Raw genomic sequence first — 20,514 nt, 5'->3', positions numbered from 1 at the left:
ATTTCAGCTATGTACATGTGAAATTTATTTAACTGTGGATTCTGATAATATTTTATTGTATTTACAGCTATTTCAGAGATGCCTTATGAAGGTTTTGCACATTGACTTATGGAAGTGTTATCTTTCATATGTCCGAGAAACCAAGGGTAAACTACCAAGTTACAAGTAAGTTAACTCAGGAGCTTAAGAATGCAAGTCATCCCGAGGCACACAGTCAATCCCATAGAAACTCACACCTCTTAACTCCAGAGGGTGAAGCAACTTAAGATTTGAAAAGTCAGGATTCTCTGAGAAGTAAGTAAACCATGGAAAAAAATGCTTCAAAGAAAGCCACTGGCATTAGATTTATTCTGGAGAATTGAATCATCCAAGCCCTCTTCTATATTGAAACACTGTACATTTGCAACTCCAAAGCACTTTGTTGACAGGCTTGTTGACAAACTTTAATAAAAAGCATCTTATTACTTGTCATGGCACCACTCCTGGCAGGTTACATTGTAATATGCTACTTAAGTATTCCAAGGCATCTTTGACAATGGTATTGTTGTATAGTTGACCTCCTCACTAGGACTTACCCCCACCTATCTATCTTTGTTGAATCTAAATAATGGACCTTCTCAAATGCTGTTTTTGTATATGACAAATAGGCAGATTATTTCTATAACCAGAATTCTATCTTTGTTTTTCTTTTCTTCATTATTATTATCTTACACTGAAGAAGTTCTTTCTCCCTAAATTTTATGTCAGAGCTAATAGATCTTTAGACATAACTTACCTTCTTAATCAAAGAACCAGATATTTCCCCATTTGAATCTTCTACATGTAAGATTAGGCAATTTAAAGGCTATAAAGAGGGGACTTCCCTGATGGTCCAGTGGTTAAGACTTTGCCTTCCAATGCAGGGGGTGCAGGTTTGATCCCTGGTTGGGGAGCTAAGATCCCACATGCGTGGCCAAAAAACCAAAACATAAAACAGAAGCAATATTGTAACAAATTCAATAAGGACTTTAAAAATGGTCCACATCAAAAAAAAGTCTTAAAAAATTAATAAATGATATAAAGATAAATAAAACATGGCCTCTATCTTTGATAAGCTTACAAGTAGTAGGTAAAAGAAACAAAGTACATAATGACATTGACAAGCTAAACACAAAAGAACTTAGTCTTTATATTTTGTTTTTATACTTGCAAAGATGTCTTTACATTTTGTTTGTATAAGCGGTTTAAATGCTGTTCTGATCATATGATCAGAAATCATGATTATGCTTTAGCTGTAGATACATTTTAATAACATGCAATTTTTTCTATAAGAAACATGTCTTTCACGTTTATTTCAGAGAAAAAATGGCTCAAGCATATGACTTTGCACTGGATAAAATTGGAATGGAAATTATGTCTTATCAGGTAGAGTTAAATTTTTTTTAATATATACATTTAAAAAATTTGAAACTACTAAGAAAGATACTAACATTTTATTTTATTTCTTAGATTTGGGTGGATTACATCAATTTCTTAAAAGGCGTGTAAGTATTTTTATAGTTTTATTTTCTGTGTGAACAGTTGATTTAGCTATAATTTAATTGATGGCATTTCTTACCCAATGCCAGGGAAGCTGTTGGATCTTATGCAGAAAATCAGAGAATAACAGCTGTTCGAAGAGTTTATCAACGAGGTTGTGTTAATCCCATGATCAACATTGAACAACTGTGGAGAGACTATAACAAGTATGAAGAGGTAAATTAGGCCACAGTAATTTATTATTATGACCAAGCCATTTAAATTTTTATGCACTGTGGATTTGTGGAGGCTAGCCTTTCTAATATCAGGTATCTGGATATCAGTGCTGCATACGTTTGTTTTCATATTGATTGTAATGAAAGAACCATTCCTAATGTTTCGAGAGTCTCATTTTACTGTTGAGTTATTTTTAGAGAATACTCTGGGAGAATTATAATTCTTACCAAACCATTTTTAATCAGTGCTAAACCATATCCACACAGTCATACACACACGTGTTGCCACTGATCTCTTATGAAACAGTTCCTTTTTAGAACTGCTTTTCTAGTAGTAATGATGAGTTGCAATGCCCCTCTTTCACCTGGTTACAGTGATGTGATTATTCCCTTGTAATTGTGAGATGTAGGGCTGTGGTCCAAGATCTTTGTCTCATAAGAAAATGATTTAACAAACTGAACTAATAAGCCCATTATGTAAACATACATGCCAAGTAAGCTCTATCTTTAAAAGAAAGTTCCTCACATGTCCACTGTGATTTGGAAGAACTATGTAGGGTATTGAAACTGTTCCCTCATAGGCATGAGCAGTGGTTCTCAAACATTTTGGTCTTGGGATTTTAAAAAGTATTAAAGACCGCAAAGAACTTTTAATTTTAATGTGGCTTTTACCTATGAATATTCAGCATATTGGAATTAAAACTGAGAAAGTTTCAAGATATTTATTAATTCATTTAAAATTTGCAGTAGTAGACTCCTTATATTTTAACATAAATAGTATTAAAACAAATATTTTCCAAAATAAGAAAAAATTCAGTGAGAAGAGTGGCATTATTTCATAGTTTTGCAAATCTCTTTGGTATTTAGCTTAATAGAAGACAGATTTTCATATCTGCTTCTAAATTCTATCTGCTATGCTGTTGAATGTCACGTAGCTTCTGAAAAACTCCACTGTATATTTGTGAGAGAGGCGAATCATGTCTTAGTATTGTTTGAAAATTGTTTTGATCTTATGGATCCTCTGAAAGGGTCTTGGGGAACAGGAAGCTTTGGACAACTCTTTGAGAACTACTCGGCATGAATGATAATGTTTATGTCTCCTTGCTACCTCTGCATTTATTATTTATTTATTTATTTATTTTATTTGTATTTTTTTATTTTTTGCGTTACGCGGGCCTCTCACTGTTGTGGCCTCTCCTGTTGTGGAGCACAGGCTCCAGACGCATAGGCTCAGCGGCCATGGCTCACGGGCCCAGCCGCTCCGCAGCATGTGGGATCTTCCCGGACCGGGGCACGAACCCGTGTCCCCTGCATCGGCAGGTGGACTCTCAACCACTGCGCCACCAGGGAAGCCCTATTTTTTATTTATTTTTTAAAATTTATTTTATTTATGTATTTATTTTTGGCTGCATTGGGTCTCCAATGCTGTGCACGGGCTTTCTCTAGTTGCAGTGAGCGGGGGCTACTCTTCGTTGCGGTGCGCAGGCTTCTCATTGCGGTGGCTTCTCTTGTTGCGGAGCACAGGCTTTAGGCATGCAGGCTTCAGTAGTTGTGGCACGCAGGCTCAGTAGTTGTGGTGCACGGGCTTAGTTGCTCTGCAGCATGTGGGATCTTCCCAGACCAGGACTTGAACCCATGTCCCCTGCATTGGCAGGCGGATGGATTCTTACCACTGCGCCACCAGGGAAGTCCTGTATATCATTCTTTATTAGTAGAATTTTATGTGAAATAATTGGTCCTTTCCAAATCATTCCCTCTCTTTAGAAATTCCTGACATATGGAAACTTACTGCCATCTCATAACACATAGGCAGAGCCTCCTTCATCTCTTAAGCGTATAATGTGATCAAACCTTTATTTTACTAACCAAAAAGCCTCTTAAACACTTTAAAGTAATTTAGCAAATGAATATACTATATTATGCTAACATTAAAATATATTTAATTTTCAAATAATATGCATTTTTCTTTTTATTTTCCTTAGGGTATCAATATTCATTTAGCTAAAAAAATGATTGAAGATCGGAGTAGGGATTACATGAATGCTAGGCGGGTAGCAAAGGTATGGAATTCTATCAGGACACTTACTATATTGTTTGTTGTGAGTATGTTATTTACACAGGCGCTTTTTTTATCTGTTATTACTCTTAATATTTTCAATCATTAGCAGTATTAACTAATGACAATTAATTACGTTGTCTGAGCAGGTGATTATTTGAAGCAAAATACCTCTTTACAGACATGTTAAAGGACAAAATAGAATAAATCAATTTTGGAAGAAATTATTTTTTAAAATGTAGAAACAGAGGTCATAGAGACAAAGTTCTACTTAGAATTGATCAAGTAGTTGTTATCCATCCCTCCTGTCAGCTCATACATATCCGAATACTGTAATAATCTGTGGTCTAATGACATAGCTCTCAGGGACCGAGTTTTGTCTTGTGTACATAACTTTCCATTCGTTGACACTGTTAGAAGTTAGGGAAAATAGCCTAGACTGTGAACTATTGAAATTTTAAAAGACAGATCATTTCTCCAAAGGTGGCAGTAACAGTGCCACCAGATCATCAGTCATGTTGATCTGTCAACTCCTCTGTCCTGAAGAGTGACTTCCTAGATCACCTCCAGAGAGGGCCCAGGGCTGTTCTGTCCCAGTCCTGGGAACCTCTTCTTGGGTAGGTAATCTTCTGTTATCTTTATTCCTGCTCTTAAATAGTTTTTAGGTTATATTAACAAAGTAGTATTTGGAAAAACTAGGCATTTTGAACAAAGTATTCCAAACAGATCAACTCCATTTCATACATCTGAGTTGTTCCTCAGCTTACCACAGAATTCTAAATACTTGTTGTCTAGGAATATGAGACAGTAATGAAAGGTTTGGACCGCAATGCTCCCTCAGTGCCTCCTCAGAATACTCCTCAAGAAGCTCAGCAGGTAGATATGTGGAAGAAATACATACAGTGGGAAAAGAGCAACCCTCTTCGTACAGAAGATCAGACTCTTATAACTAAAAGAGGTAACAAGACTAACCCTTCTGGGACTCCAATTATGTGTATGTTAGGCCACTTGATATTATCCCATAGGTTACTGAGGCTGTTTTTTACTCCCAGTCTTTTTTTCTCTTATGTTCTTCAGATTCAGTAATTTCTATAGATCTGTCTCCATGTTCACTGACCTTTGCTTTATCATATCCAATATGCTGGTGAGCCCATCTAGTGAATTCTTCATTTCAAATATTCTACTTTTCAGTTGTATAAATTTCCATTCTAGAAATTTTTATGTTTTTTATAGTTTTCCTTTTTCTGTTAAGATTCCATGGCCAATACCATCTTTTTCTTTATATCCTTGAACATTTTTATAACAATAGTTATAAAATCCTTGTCTGCTAATTCCAACATCTGAGCCATTGTGGTGTTGATTTCTTTTCCTCTTGACTGTGGGTCACATTTTTTGTTTCGTCACAAGTCTAGACATTTAAAAAAATTTTTTGGACATTGTACAGATGTGTAAATGATACATAGTAAAGACTAGATTCTGTTATCTTCCTCGGAAGAATGTTGAGTTTTCTTTTAGCAAGGAGTTAAATTACTGGCAGGTCTCCTGGACCTTGTGGAGGCTTGGTTTTACACTGTTAGAATGAGTCTCTGTTAGTGGCCTTCATCTCACAGTAAATCTCTTAGTCCTGGGATATAGTCTTTACTCCCAAGATATAATGGAAAGTTCAAGGTGTTTACTCAGACTCTCTTAACTTGATGGGACTCAGATTCCAGACTTGGTCTCCATTACAGTGGGCAGCTGATGAGATATCTATCCAGCTCTTTCAGCTTTGCTTTCTGCTCTGGCTGTTTGTATTCTTTCCTGTGTATGTCTATTTTAGAGCCAGTTGAAGATTTGAGGGCATTAGGCCCAGATTTTCAGCCTCCACCTTCTGTGGCTCTCTTTTGGGGGATCTTCCCCCTTAATTTCCAGCTGTTCTTGTAACCCAGAACTCCATGTTACTTACCTCAAGCCAGTAAGACTTCAGCATTTGGCTTGAGTTCTAGCTATCCCAGAACTATACACATAGGGGTTTGCACTTGAGGGAAAAAGCCATATTAAATATATATCTCACCTAGTATGATTCCAATTTTTTACGGGCTCAGTCCTCTCCAGTTTCTTTTTCTTTTGGTCATTCTCTAGTGCCTTTAAACAGTTGCTTTTTGTATTTTTCAGTTTATGGTTTTTTTTTTTTTTTCAGGAGAGTTAGTCTGATACAGGCTACTCTGGCACTGTCAGAACTAGAATTTGGAACTTAAAAAAAAAAATTCCTCAATCTTGCCTTGCTCTCTCAGCTGGAGGGCTTTGCAAGTACTGTTTCCTTTGCCTACACCATTTTTGTATCTACTCCTGTCCTTCCTGCCTCTACTTAACTCTCTCATCTGACCAGATTCTACCCCTTCTTCAGGTTTCACTTAGATATCAGTTCCTTAGTGAAACCTTTCTTGAGTCTCTAAACTATGTTAAGTCCTGCTGCTGTAAGTTTCAAGAGTACACTCTACTTTCCTCATCATAATACTTATCACTTACCATAACTGCATTCTTAATATCGATCTTCCCACTATACTGCAGACTTCTTGAGTATAGGAAGTCTTATTTACTGGTATATTCACAGTGTCTTTCATATTCCCTAGCATATAGTTGGTACTCAATAAATATTAATTTAATAAATGATGAATGGATGGGGTTTGGGTGGATGATAATGCCAGAAATCACTGAAGTTTTTTTATTTCCAATTATCATTCATTACTGAGGGCTCTGTCTTAGCCTATAAATTGAGTTGTGATGCTTGTATTGATAGTTTTGTAAATAATATTTATTCTAATTGAATGTTGCAAATGTCTTCCCTTAGTTATGTTTGCTTATGAACAGTGCCTGCTTGTGCTGGGCCATCACCCTGATATTTGGTATGAAGCTGCCCAGTATCTTGAGCAGTCAAGTAAACTGTTAGCAGAGAAAGGAGTGAGTATTTATTTGTTTCTCCCTTTTGGTCTTTTCATGGTTTTGATATAGCAATAATTTGCTAAAAGTATAGCACTGAATTTTGGTAATGAAGTGTAGGTATTGAAAATTTTAATCTTATGTCACTATGAATCTTAGTGACCCTCTTATATGATTAGACTACCTTAGTCAGAATTAAAATATAGTGGCTCTTCTTTAATGTATTAAAGTGATGAATCATTTAGAGTACTTCTATGATTCTTCTTTATGTTAAAATAATGGAAAAAGTCTTTGGAATTTTTTTTTATATTTATTTACTTATTTATTTATTTGGTTGCACCGGGTCTTAGTTGCAGCACGTGGGCTCCTTAATTGCAGCAGGAGGGTTCCTTAGTTGTGGCATGTGAACTCTTAGTTGTGACATGCATGTGGGATCTAGTTCCCTCACCAGGGATTGAACCTGGGCCCCCTGCATTGGGAGCACAGAGTCTTATCCACTGTACCACCAGGGAAGTCCCTAGGATTTCTTAAGAATCCAGAAATGCATGTGTCCATAGGTATAAACATATGAGTGTGTGTTTTATTCTCTTTCAGCTTTATTGAAATTATTGTAAGTGAGCTTTCTTTTTTCTCTCCTAGGATATGAATAATGCCAAATTATTTAGTGATGAAGCTGCTAATATATATGAAAGAGCCATAAGCACTTTATTAAAGAAGAATATGCTTCTTTATTTTGCATATGCAGATTATGAAGAGGTGAGTTAAAATATTTAGAACTTTCTTGTAATTGGATTTTTTACTGCAGCACTGAATTTTTTTTCTGGCTGCTTCTTTGCCAGGCATATTACTTTTGGAAGACAGAGATAATGCAGAATGAACAGTTATTAGTCCTTAGCTCATTATATATTTATGCTCAAAGCAGATGCCTTTGTGGGGTGCAGCCTCTGGATTCCTCAGAACTCAAATGCTGCTTGTTTATGAATATATATTTATATCCACTTCTTCTCTACCACCTTAGAGTCGCATGAAGTATGAGAAAGTTCACAGTATATATAACAGACTTCTGGCAATTGAGGATATTGACCCCACCTTGGTAAGTAACTTTACAAGTCTCTTTCCCACTTTTGTAGTCTGCTTTAATTTAAAAAAAAATTAATTTACATAAAGTAAAATTCACTGTTTTTGTTGAATTGTTAGTTCTATGAATCTTGACCAATAACATAGAGTTATGGGACAACCATCACAATTAAAATACAAAACACTTCAATCACCCCACAGAAATTCCCTCATGTGACCCCCTTGTAGTCACCCCTTCCCTGTCTCCCAGCCCGACAATTGCAGATCTGCTCTCTGCTCGTTTCTTCTGTTGTTGTTTGTAAGTGCAGCGCTATGAACCAGCCACAGTGGGGCTTTCTCTAACACCTTCCTTGTGAGCATGGCTTGAATACCACATAATTGTTGCTTAATAAATATTTCTTTTTAAATAAATGGAGGCAGGAGAAACCAACATTCTGGGAAGCAGTTGGACAAGAACTCACTTTATCCTGAATTCAACTCTGTAATTGTGGTTTTCAAAGCCCTGAATTTCTGCAAAAGTGCAGCAGAGCTCTTTCAGTGGGAGGGGAAGGGGAGGGGCCGATGCGTGGGGCTCTAGACCCTCTGCCTCAAGTCAACTACAGCTATACTCCTTTTTTTGTCTGTTTATCATGGGATTCCACTGCTCTAATTGCTTGCATTTAGTCATCATTTTAAAATTCATTTAGCAAACTGATCTGTGCTATGCACTGTGCTAGATTCCAGCAGTATAATGACACATAAGTAAAATTCCTTTCCTCAAGGAACTCATAGTTCATTCATCCATCTATTCATCTGTCTAAACTGGGCAATGTAGTTTGACATCATCAAAACTGAGCAAATCAGGACCCTGCTCATAGTCACCCTGTGTACAGTCCAGAGATGTTTTTTCATTGAACAAATACTGCATACTCATGTGTTGGGCACTCTGTAGGTGCTAAGTATAAAATGACTCAAATAGTTTATCAGTAAAGTTACATTATATGGTCTTTAGGAAATAGACTAGTGGGCTTTTAAAAGTAATAAATCAAGAAATACTAGCGTTTTCTAGTATTTTCACTTTTATTCCTTCCTTAAGATTTAATTTGCATGTTCTGGAATTAGATAATTGTGATGACTGCAAAACCTTGTGAACATACTAAAAATCGTTAAATTATACATTTAAAGGGTGAATTTTGTGCTATGTGAATTATATCTCAATTAAAATACTAATTTGCACGTCTTTAATACCAGAAAAAATTTGCTTGTGGATTTAAATAGTACACTATCTATAATCTTTTTTATTTCTCAAGTATTCAAAATTGCTTCCTTATACAGCAAAACGTGTTAGTACTGAAGTAAGGTGAACCTGTATGGGATGCTACAGTGTTCACGTTTTGCCTAGTCTGTAGAAAACAAATACTTTTTTTGTGTAGGTATATATCCAATATATGAAATTTGCAAGAAGAGCAGAAGGTATTAAATCTGGAAGAATGATATTTAAAAAAGCAAGAGAAGATACCAGAACCCGCCACCATGTCTATGTTACTGCAGCACTCATGGAGTATTATTGTAGTAAGGTAAGTCCTCAAATAAAATATAAAGATAAAATAATTTCCTTCATATGAGATAAATTAATTAAAAGAAAGGCAGTCCTGGGCTTCCCTGGTGGCGCAGTGGTTGAGAGTCCGCCTGCCGATGCAGGGGATACGGGTTCGTGCCCCGGTCCGGAAAGATCCCACATGCCGCGGAGCGGCTGGGCCCGTGAGCCATGGCCGCTAAGTCTGCGCGTCCGGAGCCTGTGCTCCGCCACGGGAGAGGCCACAACAGTGAGAGGCCCGCGTACCGTAAAAAAAAAAAAAAAAAAAAAAAAAAAAAAAAAAAAAGAAAGGCAGTCCTAATTTCTGTCATTAAGTTTTACTATTTATTTATTTATTTATTTATTTATATCTATCTGGTTTTTTGGCCACGTTGGTCTTCTTTGCTACACGTGGGCTTTCTCCAGCTGCAGCGAGTGGGGGCTACTCTGCCTGTTAGTTTATACCTTATTAAACTCCATATTTATGAATCTGAATCCCCTTGAATGGTTTTTAGCTCTGTAATTTTTACTTAACATAATTTTAATCTCCATTTTAATTCTTAATATACCTTGTCATATTTAGATGTTATAGTTTTAATATTCTTTGAGTATCTTGTCTGACACTGCATGGAAATCAGTAGTTTCCTCTCTACTTCTAGGACAAATCTGTTGCCTTCAAGATTTTTGAGCTGGGGCTAAAGAAATATGGAGACATTCCAGAATATGTCCTGGCCTATATTGACTATCTTTCTCACCTCAATGGTAAGTAGATTCTAGATCTGTAATGGTTACTTAATATTAAACCATCAATGTCATTCTCTGAAATTATGTTGCTGGGTTTTTTTCTTTCTCAAGTGTATTATATTCTGTCATCACACCAGAACCAGGCACTTGATAGGCACTCAAATATTTGTGGCCTGTCAACTATGAATTTATACTTATTGTATAATGGTTGATGCCTTTTGATTCTGCAGAATGGTCTTTAATTTAGCATCAAAGTCCCAACAGTAATAGGGTAAAGCCACAAATCTCTAGCCACGAAAACTCAAAGATGCCCAAGTAGTAAACTGCTTTGAGGCTACTGGGGAAGATATTTCAAAGGAAACATTATGTTTATAAGCATCTTTATTTTCCTATTTTGTTGTAATAATAATGACCATCTTTTATTGAGTTCCTACCTTATACCAGGCACTAGGCTAGAGGATCTGTATATTTATGTATGTATCTTATTTAGTGTAGTTAACCACAGTCCAGGATATGTAATTTCTTGACTAAAAATGATCTGGTTTAAAAACTGATTTAAGAAAGAAATATGAAATTATGTGCCATGTAAATAATTAGATGTAAATTAGATATCACAGGTAAATATTAGTGATTTTAATGATATTTTAGAAAAATGTAGCATTCTGTATACCTAAATAGTAGAAAAGAATAAAACTTAAACATGATTTTATGTTTCAGCTTAGTGATTCTACTCTCTGGAAAAGGGCTTAACTCCAAAAAGTGAGACAGTGGAGCATTTAAGACTTTTGAGCTGAGGCTAAAGAAAATTTTCATATAATTTTCTTGTATGAAATGAATGTTCCTTACCAGTTTTATATTGTTTTGCTTGATTTTTTAGAATAGTTACTAAGATGTACAATATTTTACTCTCAAATTGAGGATGAACTCTGATGTCAGCATTATCATCTTCTAAAATCAGTGTCTTAGTTTGTTTATTCATCAACCCATCGTTTATTCAGTAGCTTTGGTTAGTAAGGTCTGGAAATACAAGAATAGGACTCCATTGTTACCCTCAGAGTATTCTCCTGGGGAAATCAGATGTGTAAACATAATTGCATCATCATTTGATTCTTAATTGTGGCATAAATTCTGGGGTTAGGTGTATAATGGTGTTTCAGATTTCTCATCTGCAGAATGGTTATAATAAGAGTACCTTTCATTGGACTGTTGAGATAATTAAATGAACTTTTGCATGTATTTGACTTATATATGGAATGTGGTAAGCATACAATAAACGTTAACTATTTAAGCTGATGGTGGCAGTCATGAAAAGCATGTGCTAAATTCTGTAATAGAGCCCTGAATGAATTACTTTGGAAGCACAGAGAGGAGCGTGTAATCTTAAGTTCCAGAGCTGTGCTATGCAATTATGGTAGCCACTAGACTACTAAGTTTTGAGCCCTTGAATTGTGGCTAGGCCAAAATGAGATGTGGTGTAAGTTAAAATACATACTGACTTCAAAGAGATAGTAGAAAAGAAATGTAAAATATCTTAATAATTTTTCACATTGATTACATGTTGAAATGATAATTTAGATATTTAGGTTAAATAAAATAAAATTAATTTCACCTGTTTTTATATTTTTATTTTTTTGTTTTTGTTTGTTTTTATTCTTTTAAATGTGGCTAGCAGCAAATTTAAATTATTGGATAGTGCTGTTCTAGAGGGTGAGAGAAGGCAGGATGAGATGGGTCTTGAAGGATAAGTAATCGTTTTCCTAAAGATACAGGAAAATGCGTTATTCCAGGAGAACACAGCATGTAATAAGCAGTGGAAAGTTATGTGGAATGGCAAAAAGTGTGTCTGGAGCAAAGCTTGGAATAAAGCTAAAAGAATAAAATGCAGGATTTACTTATTTCTTTAAGTACAGTATGTTAAGTTGAAGATGAAAGCCATGAATATGGTGCCATCTTCTTTGGTTCAATACATGTAATCTCTTGGTTTGACTTTGCATATTATGGACATGTAGTAAAACTGAATAACTGCCCTGCGGCAGTAAAAGCCAACTACTCTGTTGGATTTTAACAGTTTTATTGAGGCATAATTTATATACCATAAATGCACCCATTTAAAATATGCAGTTCAAAGAGTGTTAGTAAATTTACTACTAGATTCTTAAATTTTAATAGATCCCTTAGAGCTTAGCAAGAAGTGTCATTTTCCACTTCCAACTACAGACCTCCCGAGACTCTTAAATTTTAATCCACCTCTGGTGACTATTCTTATTCATTTTCCATTTGCATATTTATCTACCAATCTAGATATGGTACCTATATAAGAATTTAAAGTAGTTAAATATAGAGTAGTCCTGGTACTGCAAAATAAGAAAATCAAATATCTAAATTTGAGCTTGTCATCCTCCACATTCAGTGTATTTAAAAAATATCAATAGTTTGATGCTTATAATGTCAACAAGTATGCAATTTTCATTATTTAAAAAAAAAATGAGATACCCGATTCAGATATCACACTTATAAATTGTTTGACGTTACAACTACACTATACTATAGAAGGAGGGCTAAACTAGAGGTAAAAAGACCTGGCTTCTAGTTACGGCTCTGTTACTCAGTAACTGTGAGCCACATCAACTCACTTCATCTTTTTGAACCTCAAGCTTCCTCATCTATAAATATTGGGTGTGATAATAGTTAGATCTCTCTGCATAGGATTTTTGTGAGGATTAAATGAGATAATGCATTGTTTAATTATAAAACTGAATTTTTAAAAATATTTTAAATCTTCTTTAATATCCTAGAGGACAATAATACTCGAGTTTTGTTTGAACGAGTTTTAACATCTGGAAGTCTTCCACCTGAGAAGTCTGGGTAAGCCATTTTGAAAACTTACTGGTCGGGTTCTAATATTTGAATTGTGGTCTATGGGATGAACATTTGCTTGTTGTGACTATACGTTCCAGGAGAAATTTCCCTTCTCTCTTGAAGCTTAATTTACAAATGGCTGCCTTGCCATATTTTCATACCTGTTTAAGATTTGTTAAAAAAAATTTTTGCATACTGACTAGGATTATTTTGAGAGATGCCTTAGCAATTTATTATTAAATATTTTAATATAGCTTGCTATATATCCCTAGAAATTTATATGAACAAACAAGAGAAGAGTTCTGAAATATTTACTTCTTACTCGAGAGCAAAGACTCTGACAAAATGAAAATTTGTTTGACAAATTATATCCCTGATTTATGGTTTTGACTCTGTCAGTTTTACAGGAGGAACAATGTGGTATAGTGGTACAGTGAAAGTAGTAAGGCTTTGGAGTCTTGGGTTCAAATTCCAGCTCAGGCAACTACACCTTGGCCATATTTCCTCACTCTTGCCAATCCTTACGTTCTTGTCAAGTAGCAATAATGTCTACCAGTATAGGAATTTTGTGATAGTCCTCTACCTAGTATATAATAGGAACTCAGTGCATTACTTTACTACAAAGGTGCTTACTGACATTTATTTATTTACTTAACATCTTTTTTGGAGTATAATTGCTTTACAATGGTGTGTTAGTTTCTGCTTTATAGCAAAGTGAATCAGCTATACATATATCCCCATATCTCCTCCCTCTTATGTCTCCCTCCCACCCTCCCTATCTCACTCCTCTAGGTGGTCACAAAGCACCGAGCTGCTATCCCTGTGCTATGCAGCTGTTTCCCACTAGCTATCTATTTTACACTTGGTAGTGTATATATGTCCATGCCAGTCTCTCACTTCGTCCCAGCTTACCCTTCCCCGTCCCCATGTCCTCAAGTCCATTCTCAATGTCTGTGTCTTTATTCCTATCCTGCCCCTAGGTTCATCAGAACCTTTTTTTTTTTAGATTCCACATATATGTGTTAGCATATGGTATTTGTTTTTCTCTTTCTGACTTACTTCACTCTGTATGACAGACTCTAGGTCCATCCACCTCACTAAAAATAACTCAATTTCATTTCTTTTTATGGCTAATATTCCATTGTATATATGTGCCACAACTTCTTTATCCATTCATCTGTCGATGGACACTTAGGTTGCTTCCATGTCCTGGCTATTGTAAGTAGTGCTGCAGTGAACATTGTAGTACATGACTTTTTGAATTATGGTTTTCTCAGGGTATATGACCAGTAGTGGGATTGCTGGGTCATATAATAGTTCTATTTTTAGTTTTTTAAGGAAACTCCATACTGTTCTCCATAGTGGCTGTATCAATTTACATTCCCCCCAACAGTGCAAGAGGGTTCCCTTTTCTCCACACCCTCTCCAGCATTTATTGTTTGTAGATTTTTTGATGATGGCCATTCTGACCGGTGTGAGGTGATACCTCATTGTAGATTTTTTTTTTAAGTTTTTTTAAATTAATTTATTTCATTTATTTATTTTTGGCCGTGTTGGGTCTTCGTTGCTGCATGTGGGCTTTCTCTAGTTGTGCGTACTCTTTGTTGCGATACGCAGGCTTCTCACTACGGTGGCCTTTCTTGTTGCGGAGCACGGGCTATAGGCATGCGGGCTTCAGTAGTTGAAGCACGCAGGCTCAGTAGTTGTGGCGCATGGGCCTAGTTGCTGCACGGCATGTGGGATCTTCCTGGACCAGGGCTCAAACCCGTGTCCCCTGCATTGGCAGGTGGATTCTTAACCACTGTGCCACCAGGGAAGCCCTCATTGTAGTTTTGACTTGCATTTCTCTAATGATTAGTGATGTTGAGGATCCTTTCATGTGTTTATTGGCAATCTGTATATCTTCTATGGAGAAATGTCTATTTAGGTCTTCTGCCCATTTTTGGACTGGGTTGTTTGTTTATTTGATATTGAGCTGCATGAGCCTTACTGATATTTAAGTATCAGTAAGTAAGTATTAAGTAAGCCTTACTGATATCTACTTACTCTCTAAGTAGAGTCTTAAGAGAATTAATTTTGGCTGTTAGAAAAGTGGTGAGGCACAAATTTGTCCCCAACGATCCGTATTAATGGGAAAAAATAGAGAGCATGTTAGATTTCAAAATATATTTTTATTCATATGTTGCCCCAAGAATGTATTCTACATTTTAATTCATGCGACTCCAAAATGGTGAAGCCACATTATTCAGGAGAAACTGGAAATCTGTCTAGGTTCCTTCTTCAACTCTTCCACCTAGAGTTTACTCTCTCTAGTGTAAATGTCTCTCTTATTGGCCACAAAGGATAGGAAGGTATGCTAAATAAGTAAAAACTCAAAAAAAAAAGCCTTAAATATGAAAGTATTTAGGGTAAAGGGTTATGATGACTGTAATTTACTTTCAAATACTTAAGCAAAAACAAGATGAAGCAAATATGGCAAAGTATTAATAATGATTAAATCTAGGTTATGGTATATAGGCATTCATTATACTACTATATTTTTCTGAAGTTTGGAAATCTTTATAATAACAAAAAGAGAGATTTGTATAATTTTAAAAAAAAAAGGGAGGAAGGGAACTTAAAGATTTTTTGTAAGCCTCAAACCCAGAATAGTAAAGTATTGATTATATTTATTTTCTTACAGAGAAATCTGGGCCCGATTTTTAGCTTTTGAAAGTAATATTGGTGATCTAGCTAGTATACTCAAAGTGGAGAAAAGACGGTTTACAGCATTCAAAGAAGAGTATGAAGGCAAAGAAACAGCTTTACTGGTAGATAGATACAAGTTCATGGATTTATATCCTTGCTCTGCAAGTGAACTAAAAGCGCTTGGGTATAAGGTATGTACTTGGGCTCAAGATGTGTGTAGTGTCTTTACTTTCCTAATGTTTTAGAATAGTTCATGGATAAACTTCACTCTAAAGTAAATTCTGAAATAGAAATTAATCGAGCTTTAGAATAGATTTGAAGAATAGAAAAAAGTTCAGGGATTTTCCTTGGGTTTGTGAAATATTGACTATCAACAATACTGAAATAAATGAGAATTAAAATGAGATTTAACAAACTTTCTTTCCTGGAAATTGTTAATGCCTTATATCTTATGTCTTGTGGGCAGATGGAGGAGGTGGGTGAAGGAAGAAAAACAAAAGAAAATCTGAATGTCACTTAGGTTAGTTTTTCTCTAATAGCTCTTAAGACTGATGTGTGTGTTTTGACAGGAGATCATATATAGTAATTCCTGCTATATATTTTGTAGATATAATGAAGAAACATTATAGCTTATTAAATCCATAAAGTTCCTTGAAGGATTTGTATCTTTAAAACAGGGCTCCTTCAGTGGGGTCCTTTAGGAAATTAGCTTATCTAGGAGTGGAACTCTTCTGTTTGGACTACTGAGTCATAAGGAAACAAATATGGAACCTGAACTCATTCAGGCCAAGGGGAAAGATTAATGTTTACACACTCCTAGAAATAGCCCTTTCTGAGAAGACCATTGTTCTATCATTTCTTGATTTTTCTGTGTCATGTGAACAAAGACAGACCAAGATGGAAGCCCAAAGGGAAGCTATATCCACAAGAGTCCTCGATTGGTCCCCTTAAGCCAGCCGGCATTAGGATGTTCCTCACCATCACTCTGTATTTCCTCACTGCCCTCTTTTAGCCTGGGTCTCACTGGCTAAACCAGATTAAAATAAACTTCAGACCTTTTCATTAATGGAAGCTCCAGTTGTGTGCCAGCCCCATGTTCCTATTCTGAACTAAGGGGTTACTGCTCAGGGATCAGCAGGTTCTGCTTCTGGTTTAACTACTTCTTAATGAAAAGCCAAAGACATTTGAAGATTATGTGGAATTTTTAGGCTATTTCAACTTTGCCAAGATGAAAATGGAAATTAAGGAAGTTAATGAAAAGATCTTACTAAGTAGAACTACTTCTTGAATATGAATTTTCCATCTTGTATTCGTTTCTGTTCTTTTGTTTATTTGGAAAGGATTATTATACTTTTGTGTGTCACACATAAGTGAGAGAGGGAAAGAAAGAAAAAAAAGTAATTCCCAGTAGGCATACTCATTTAGATCTGCCACCAAATGCATATGAGCAAACTTTGAGAATATGAAATTCTCTTATATCCCTTGATGGTGGCAAAAGAGGCTCTTTTGGTTTTAGACAGATTGACACTGGTTACCTGTAGCAGAGGAACTTCTCTGGGATAGGGCCTCTTTAAGAGGTAGCATGTTGCTCCCTTTGACATATCTCAGAGGGTTGCTTTCAGCTCTGGCAGGCATTGCTGGGACACTGAAAAGAAGACTGGATGGGTGTGAGGTCAGAGAGGCCTGTGCTCTCAAATCCTCTACTTCTTAGCCATCTAACATTGGAGACAGCAGAACCTCTTTTGAGTGTCAGCTTCTTCTGTAAAATGGAGGTGTTACTATTTGCCTCCTCAGAGAGGGAATAAATGGCAAAAACTGACAAATAGTGGTTGCTCAACAAACATTCCTTCCCCCCTATAACAGTATTTTGGGAGTAATTTTTCATTTCATTAGCAAAATCTTATGAACTAATGTAAGTGATGATAAGCTTTATGTTAGGTTTCATGAAACAGCACCTTACTTAATCCAGCTTCTTCACTTAGAGAACCTGGTAGATGATGTTCAATTTTAGTGGAAGGGAGTTATCAGGAAAATATCTAAAACCGCAGATTTTCTTCCAAATTACCCCACCTCTACCTGGTATGTATTACCTACAAAAGCTTGTATCTATCCTACAAGTGTCCCACCTGGCGACACTGAGTCTAATGATTCTTAACACTGGTCTTTACAGCCCTTTAGCTTTCCTTGTTAACAACCTTTACTGTCATGGAAGTTCTCGCTTATCTTTCTCCATTCTCTCTATGGTTTTAACCCAGTTATTCACAGTGTATCCTCAAGATTGTAGAATTGCACAGTTATACTCTATAAGTCCCTTTTTCAGGTTTAGGATTCTTCTGTTCTGCATTTTCAGGATGTCTCCCGTGCTAAGCTAGCAGCTATAATTCCAGACCCAGTTGTAGCTCCTTCTATAGTGCCTGTTCTGAAAGATGAAGTGGATAGAAAACCAGAATACCCTAAACCAGACACTCAGCAGATGATTCCATTTCAGCCACGACATTTAGCACGTAAGCCATGACTTTAGATCCAGTACTGAGACCTCAGTTTGTTTGTTGGTTTAACTGGAGAGGTGTGGGGGGCAAAGTAATGTGACCTTTCCATTGTAGGTTAATAATTAGACTCAGGGTCACTATGACAGGTGGTTTGGCTGTAATCTTTGAACCAAGATGAGTTTAAAATGTCTTAAAAAAGAAAAAAACAAAACCTCATTGATCCAGATTGCAGTAACCCATTTTGGCAGTGATACTTAAGACAGTTTTCAGAAATGCTGCTACATACAGATTACCTGCACAGCTGGAAACTTACTTTGGTGATGTTATTTGGTATCGTTTATACTTACTAATGGGTAGTAGCCTCTCTGGATTCTATTTGAACAGGGCCCTTATGATTAAATATGTTACTGTGTAACTGACTTTAAATGGGATTGCTGAAAAAATGACTTGTGAGGCTTAGGCATGATCTTTGACAAAAACTGACTAGCTCAGCGCCTGGGTTGCCTTATGCAAAGTCACTTGTTTACTTTTCTGCCTCCCAGTGGCCATGGGGTTGAGACTGCTTTCACTGTCTCACCCACTTGCGTTTGGTCAAACATATAAAGCACTAAAAACATTTTAAGATGTCCAGAACAAAGCAACATGACTATTTGTACATAGTAATTTATGTACAGATTACTTATGTTGGTTCATTACATGTGCAGAAACTCTTCCATCCCATTTGATTCCTACTTTTCTTTCTTTTACAGCTCCGGGCTTACACCCTGTCCCTGGTGGAGTGTTCCCAGTACCACCTGCAGCAGTTGTTTTAATGAAACTTCTCCCTCCTCCTATTTGTTTCCAGGTTTGTTCACTATTTTCATGATAGATATTTGCTCTATGGGTAATTATAGTAATTGTGTGCTTTTTCTCTTGTATCATGGGAAATGCAAAGTAGGGCTATTTTGTCAGATTATTGGGGATTAAATTTTCTTTGTGTCAAAATAGGGTCCTTTTGTACAAGTGGATGAACTGATGGAAATTTTCCGAAGATGCAAGATACCAAATAGTAAGTGATGAGTCTCCGTTACTAGAGTGGAATTCACATTGTTGTTTCCTAGGCAGGAGAGACTGTCATTCTTTGGCACTGAAGTTTCCAAAACCAGCTAGCCATCTTGCAGAAGTACAGTGACACCTAGGAGGGATCCTTTGGATCTCTTTGGTACAGAGAGGCTTGTTCATGTTCTTATTCTTCTAAGAAAAACATCATAAAAAGCGTATCTTTTCTATTCATGTGAACATGCACTATCAGGTTTGGCTTATGAAAATAATTTTATTAATTTTAACAGCAGCTTTTTTGTATTTAACTATTCAATAGTATCAGTAGTACTATCTCAGAATTTCCTAATAGGAGGCTACAAAATTATAAAGTATGCAAAGTAGTACATACATATTCCTTCACAGTAGCATACTTTTAAACATCCTCCAACAACAGTCCTTTTTGTTTTGCTTCAATAGCAGTTGAAGAAGCTGTGAGGATCATTACTGGAGGAGCCCCAGAGCTAGCTGTAGAAGGCAATGGCCCGGTGGAAAGTAATGCAGTACTCACCAAGGCTGTCAAAAGGCCCAACGAAGATTCAGACGAAGATGAGGAAAAGGGAGCTGTCGTTCCCCCTGTTCATGACATTTACAGAGCAAGGCAGCAGAAGCGAATTCGGTGAAGCAGGCACAGAACCTGCCTCAGAAAGAAAACTCCTATCCAGGATTCCTTTTGCCTCTTAAGTCATATGTTTAAAAGAGACAATGCTTTGTTACAAAGTTCTTGGAAACAAAGTTGTATTGTCATTGGTGCCTCTATTCATATGCTTCTTGAGAAAAACCAACCAACCTATGTGAATTTTAGGATTTGGAACAGACCTATGCTCTAAGAAAAATTAGGTTTTCAAAAATGTGAGAAGAGTACAAAGTGGCAGAACCACATTTTGTTCCCGCTTCAAGGGTGTCTTGTATGTACCACTTGAAGACTTGTGGGTTTTCAACAGTTTTATTTTAAAAACTGGATGGTTTATGATTGTAAAGCATTTTATCACATTTTCTGAAAACAACAGCTGTTCTTGGTTTGCTTATGTAGAGTCCTGCCTTATTGTTTGTCTTATTTATGGCAGAATGTACGGAATCGGTTTTGTAGTTTAAAATTTTAAAAAACAATCCTTTAGAAAATAAAAGGATCTCAAAAAGTCATGTCTCTTGCTGCTGCTTTCATTCAGATTTTATCTGAAATAGCTACTTACGTTATTTAGCCAATACTGTTTAAAACTAAAGGTCAACAATGTAAGGAAAAGTCATCCTGTATTTACTATATATACACTTAACTGTTGTCCTTTCCTGGTCTTTTTTGCTACTATTTGAAAACAT

General features: G+C 36.2%; 1 protein-coding gene across 1 annotated transcript in view; it reads left to right on the top strand.

The window, feature by feature from the left end:
- CSTF3 (cleavage stimulation factor subunit 3) overlaps positions 1-20,273 on the top strand; it is a 70,176-nt gene extending 49,903 nt beyond the window's left edge. The window contains exons 5-21 of the mRNA XM_082661263.1: positions 68-165; positions 1,338-1,404; positions 1,489-1,523; positions 1,608-1,734; positions 3,716-3,793; positions 4,585-4,747; positions 6,620-6,729; positions 7,348-7,464; positions 7,727-7,801; positions 9,198-9,341; positions 10,000-10,102; positions 12,880-12,949; positions 15,627-15,822; positions 17,982-18,135; positions 18,870-18,964; positions 19,108-19,168; positions 19,618-20,273. Coding sequence (XP_082517389.1) covers positions 68-165; positions 1,338-1,404; positions 1,489-1,523; positions 1,608-1,734; positions 3,716-3,793; positions 4,585-4,747; positions 6,620-6,729; positions 7,348-7,464; positions 7,727-7,801; positions 9,198-9,341; positions 10,000-10,102; positions 12,880-12,949; positions 15,627-15,822; positions 17,982-18,135; positions 18,870-18,964; positions 19,108-19,168; positions 19,618-19,820 — 1,896 coding nt within the window. The 3' untranslated portion in view covers positions 19,821-20,273. The remainder of the gene's footprint in view (positions 1-67; positions 166-1,337; positions 1,405-1,488; positions 1,524-1,607; positions 1,735-3,715; positions 3,794-4,584; positions 4,748-6,619; positions 6,730-7,347; positions 7,465-7,726; positions 7,802-9,197; positions 9,342-9,999; positions 10,103-12,879; positions 12,950-15,626; positions 15,823-17,981; positions 18,136-18,869; positions 18,965-19,107; positions 19,169-19,617) is intronic.
- Positions 20,274-20,514: the final 241 nt, after the last annotated feature.

This window comes from Grampus griseus (assembly GCF_964374135.1).
Source record: "Grampus griseus genome assembly, chromosome: 8".
In the NCBI taxonomy this organism is placed as follows: Eukaryota; Metazoa; Chordata; class Mammalia; order Artiodactyla; family Delphinidae; genus Grampus; species Grampus griseus.
This window is presented reverse-complemented; position numbering and strand designations above follow the sequence as displayed.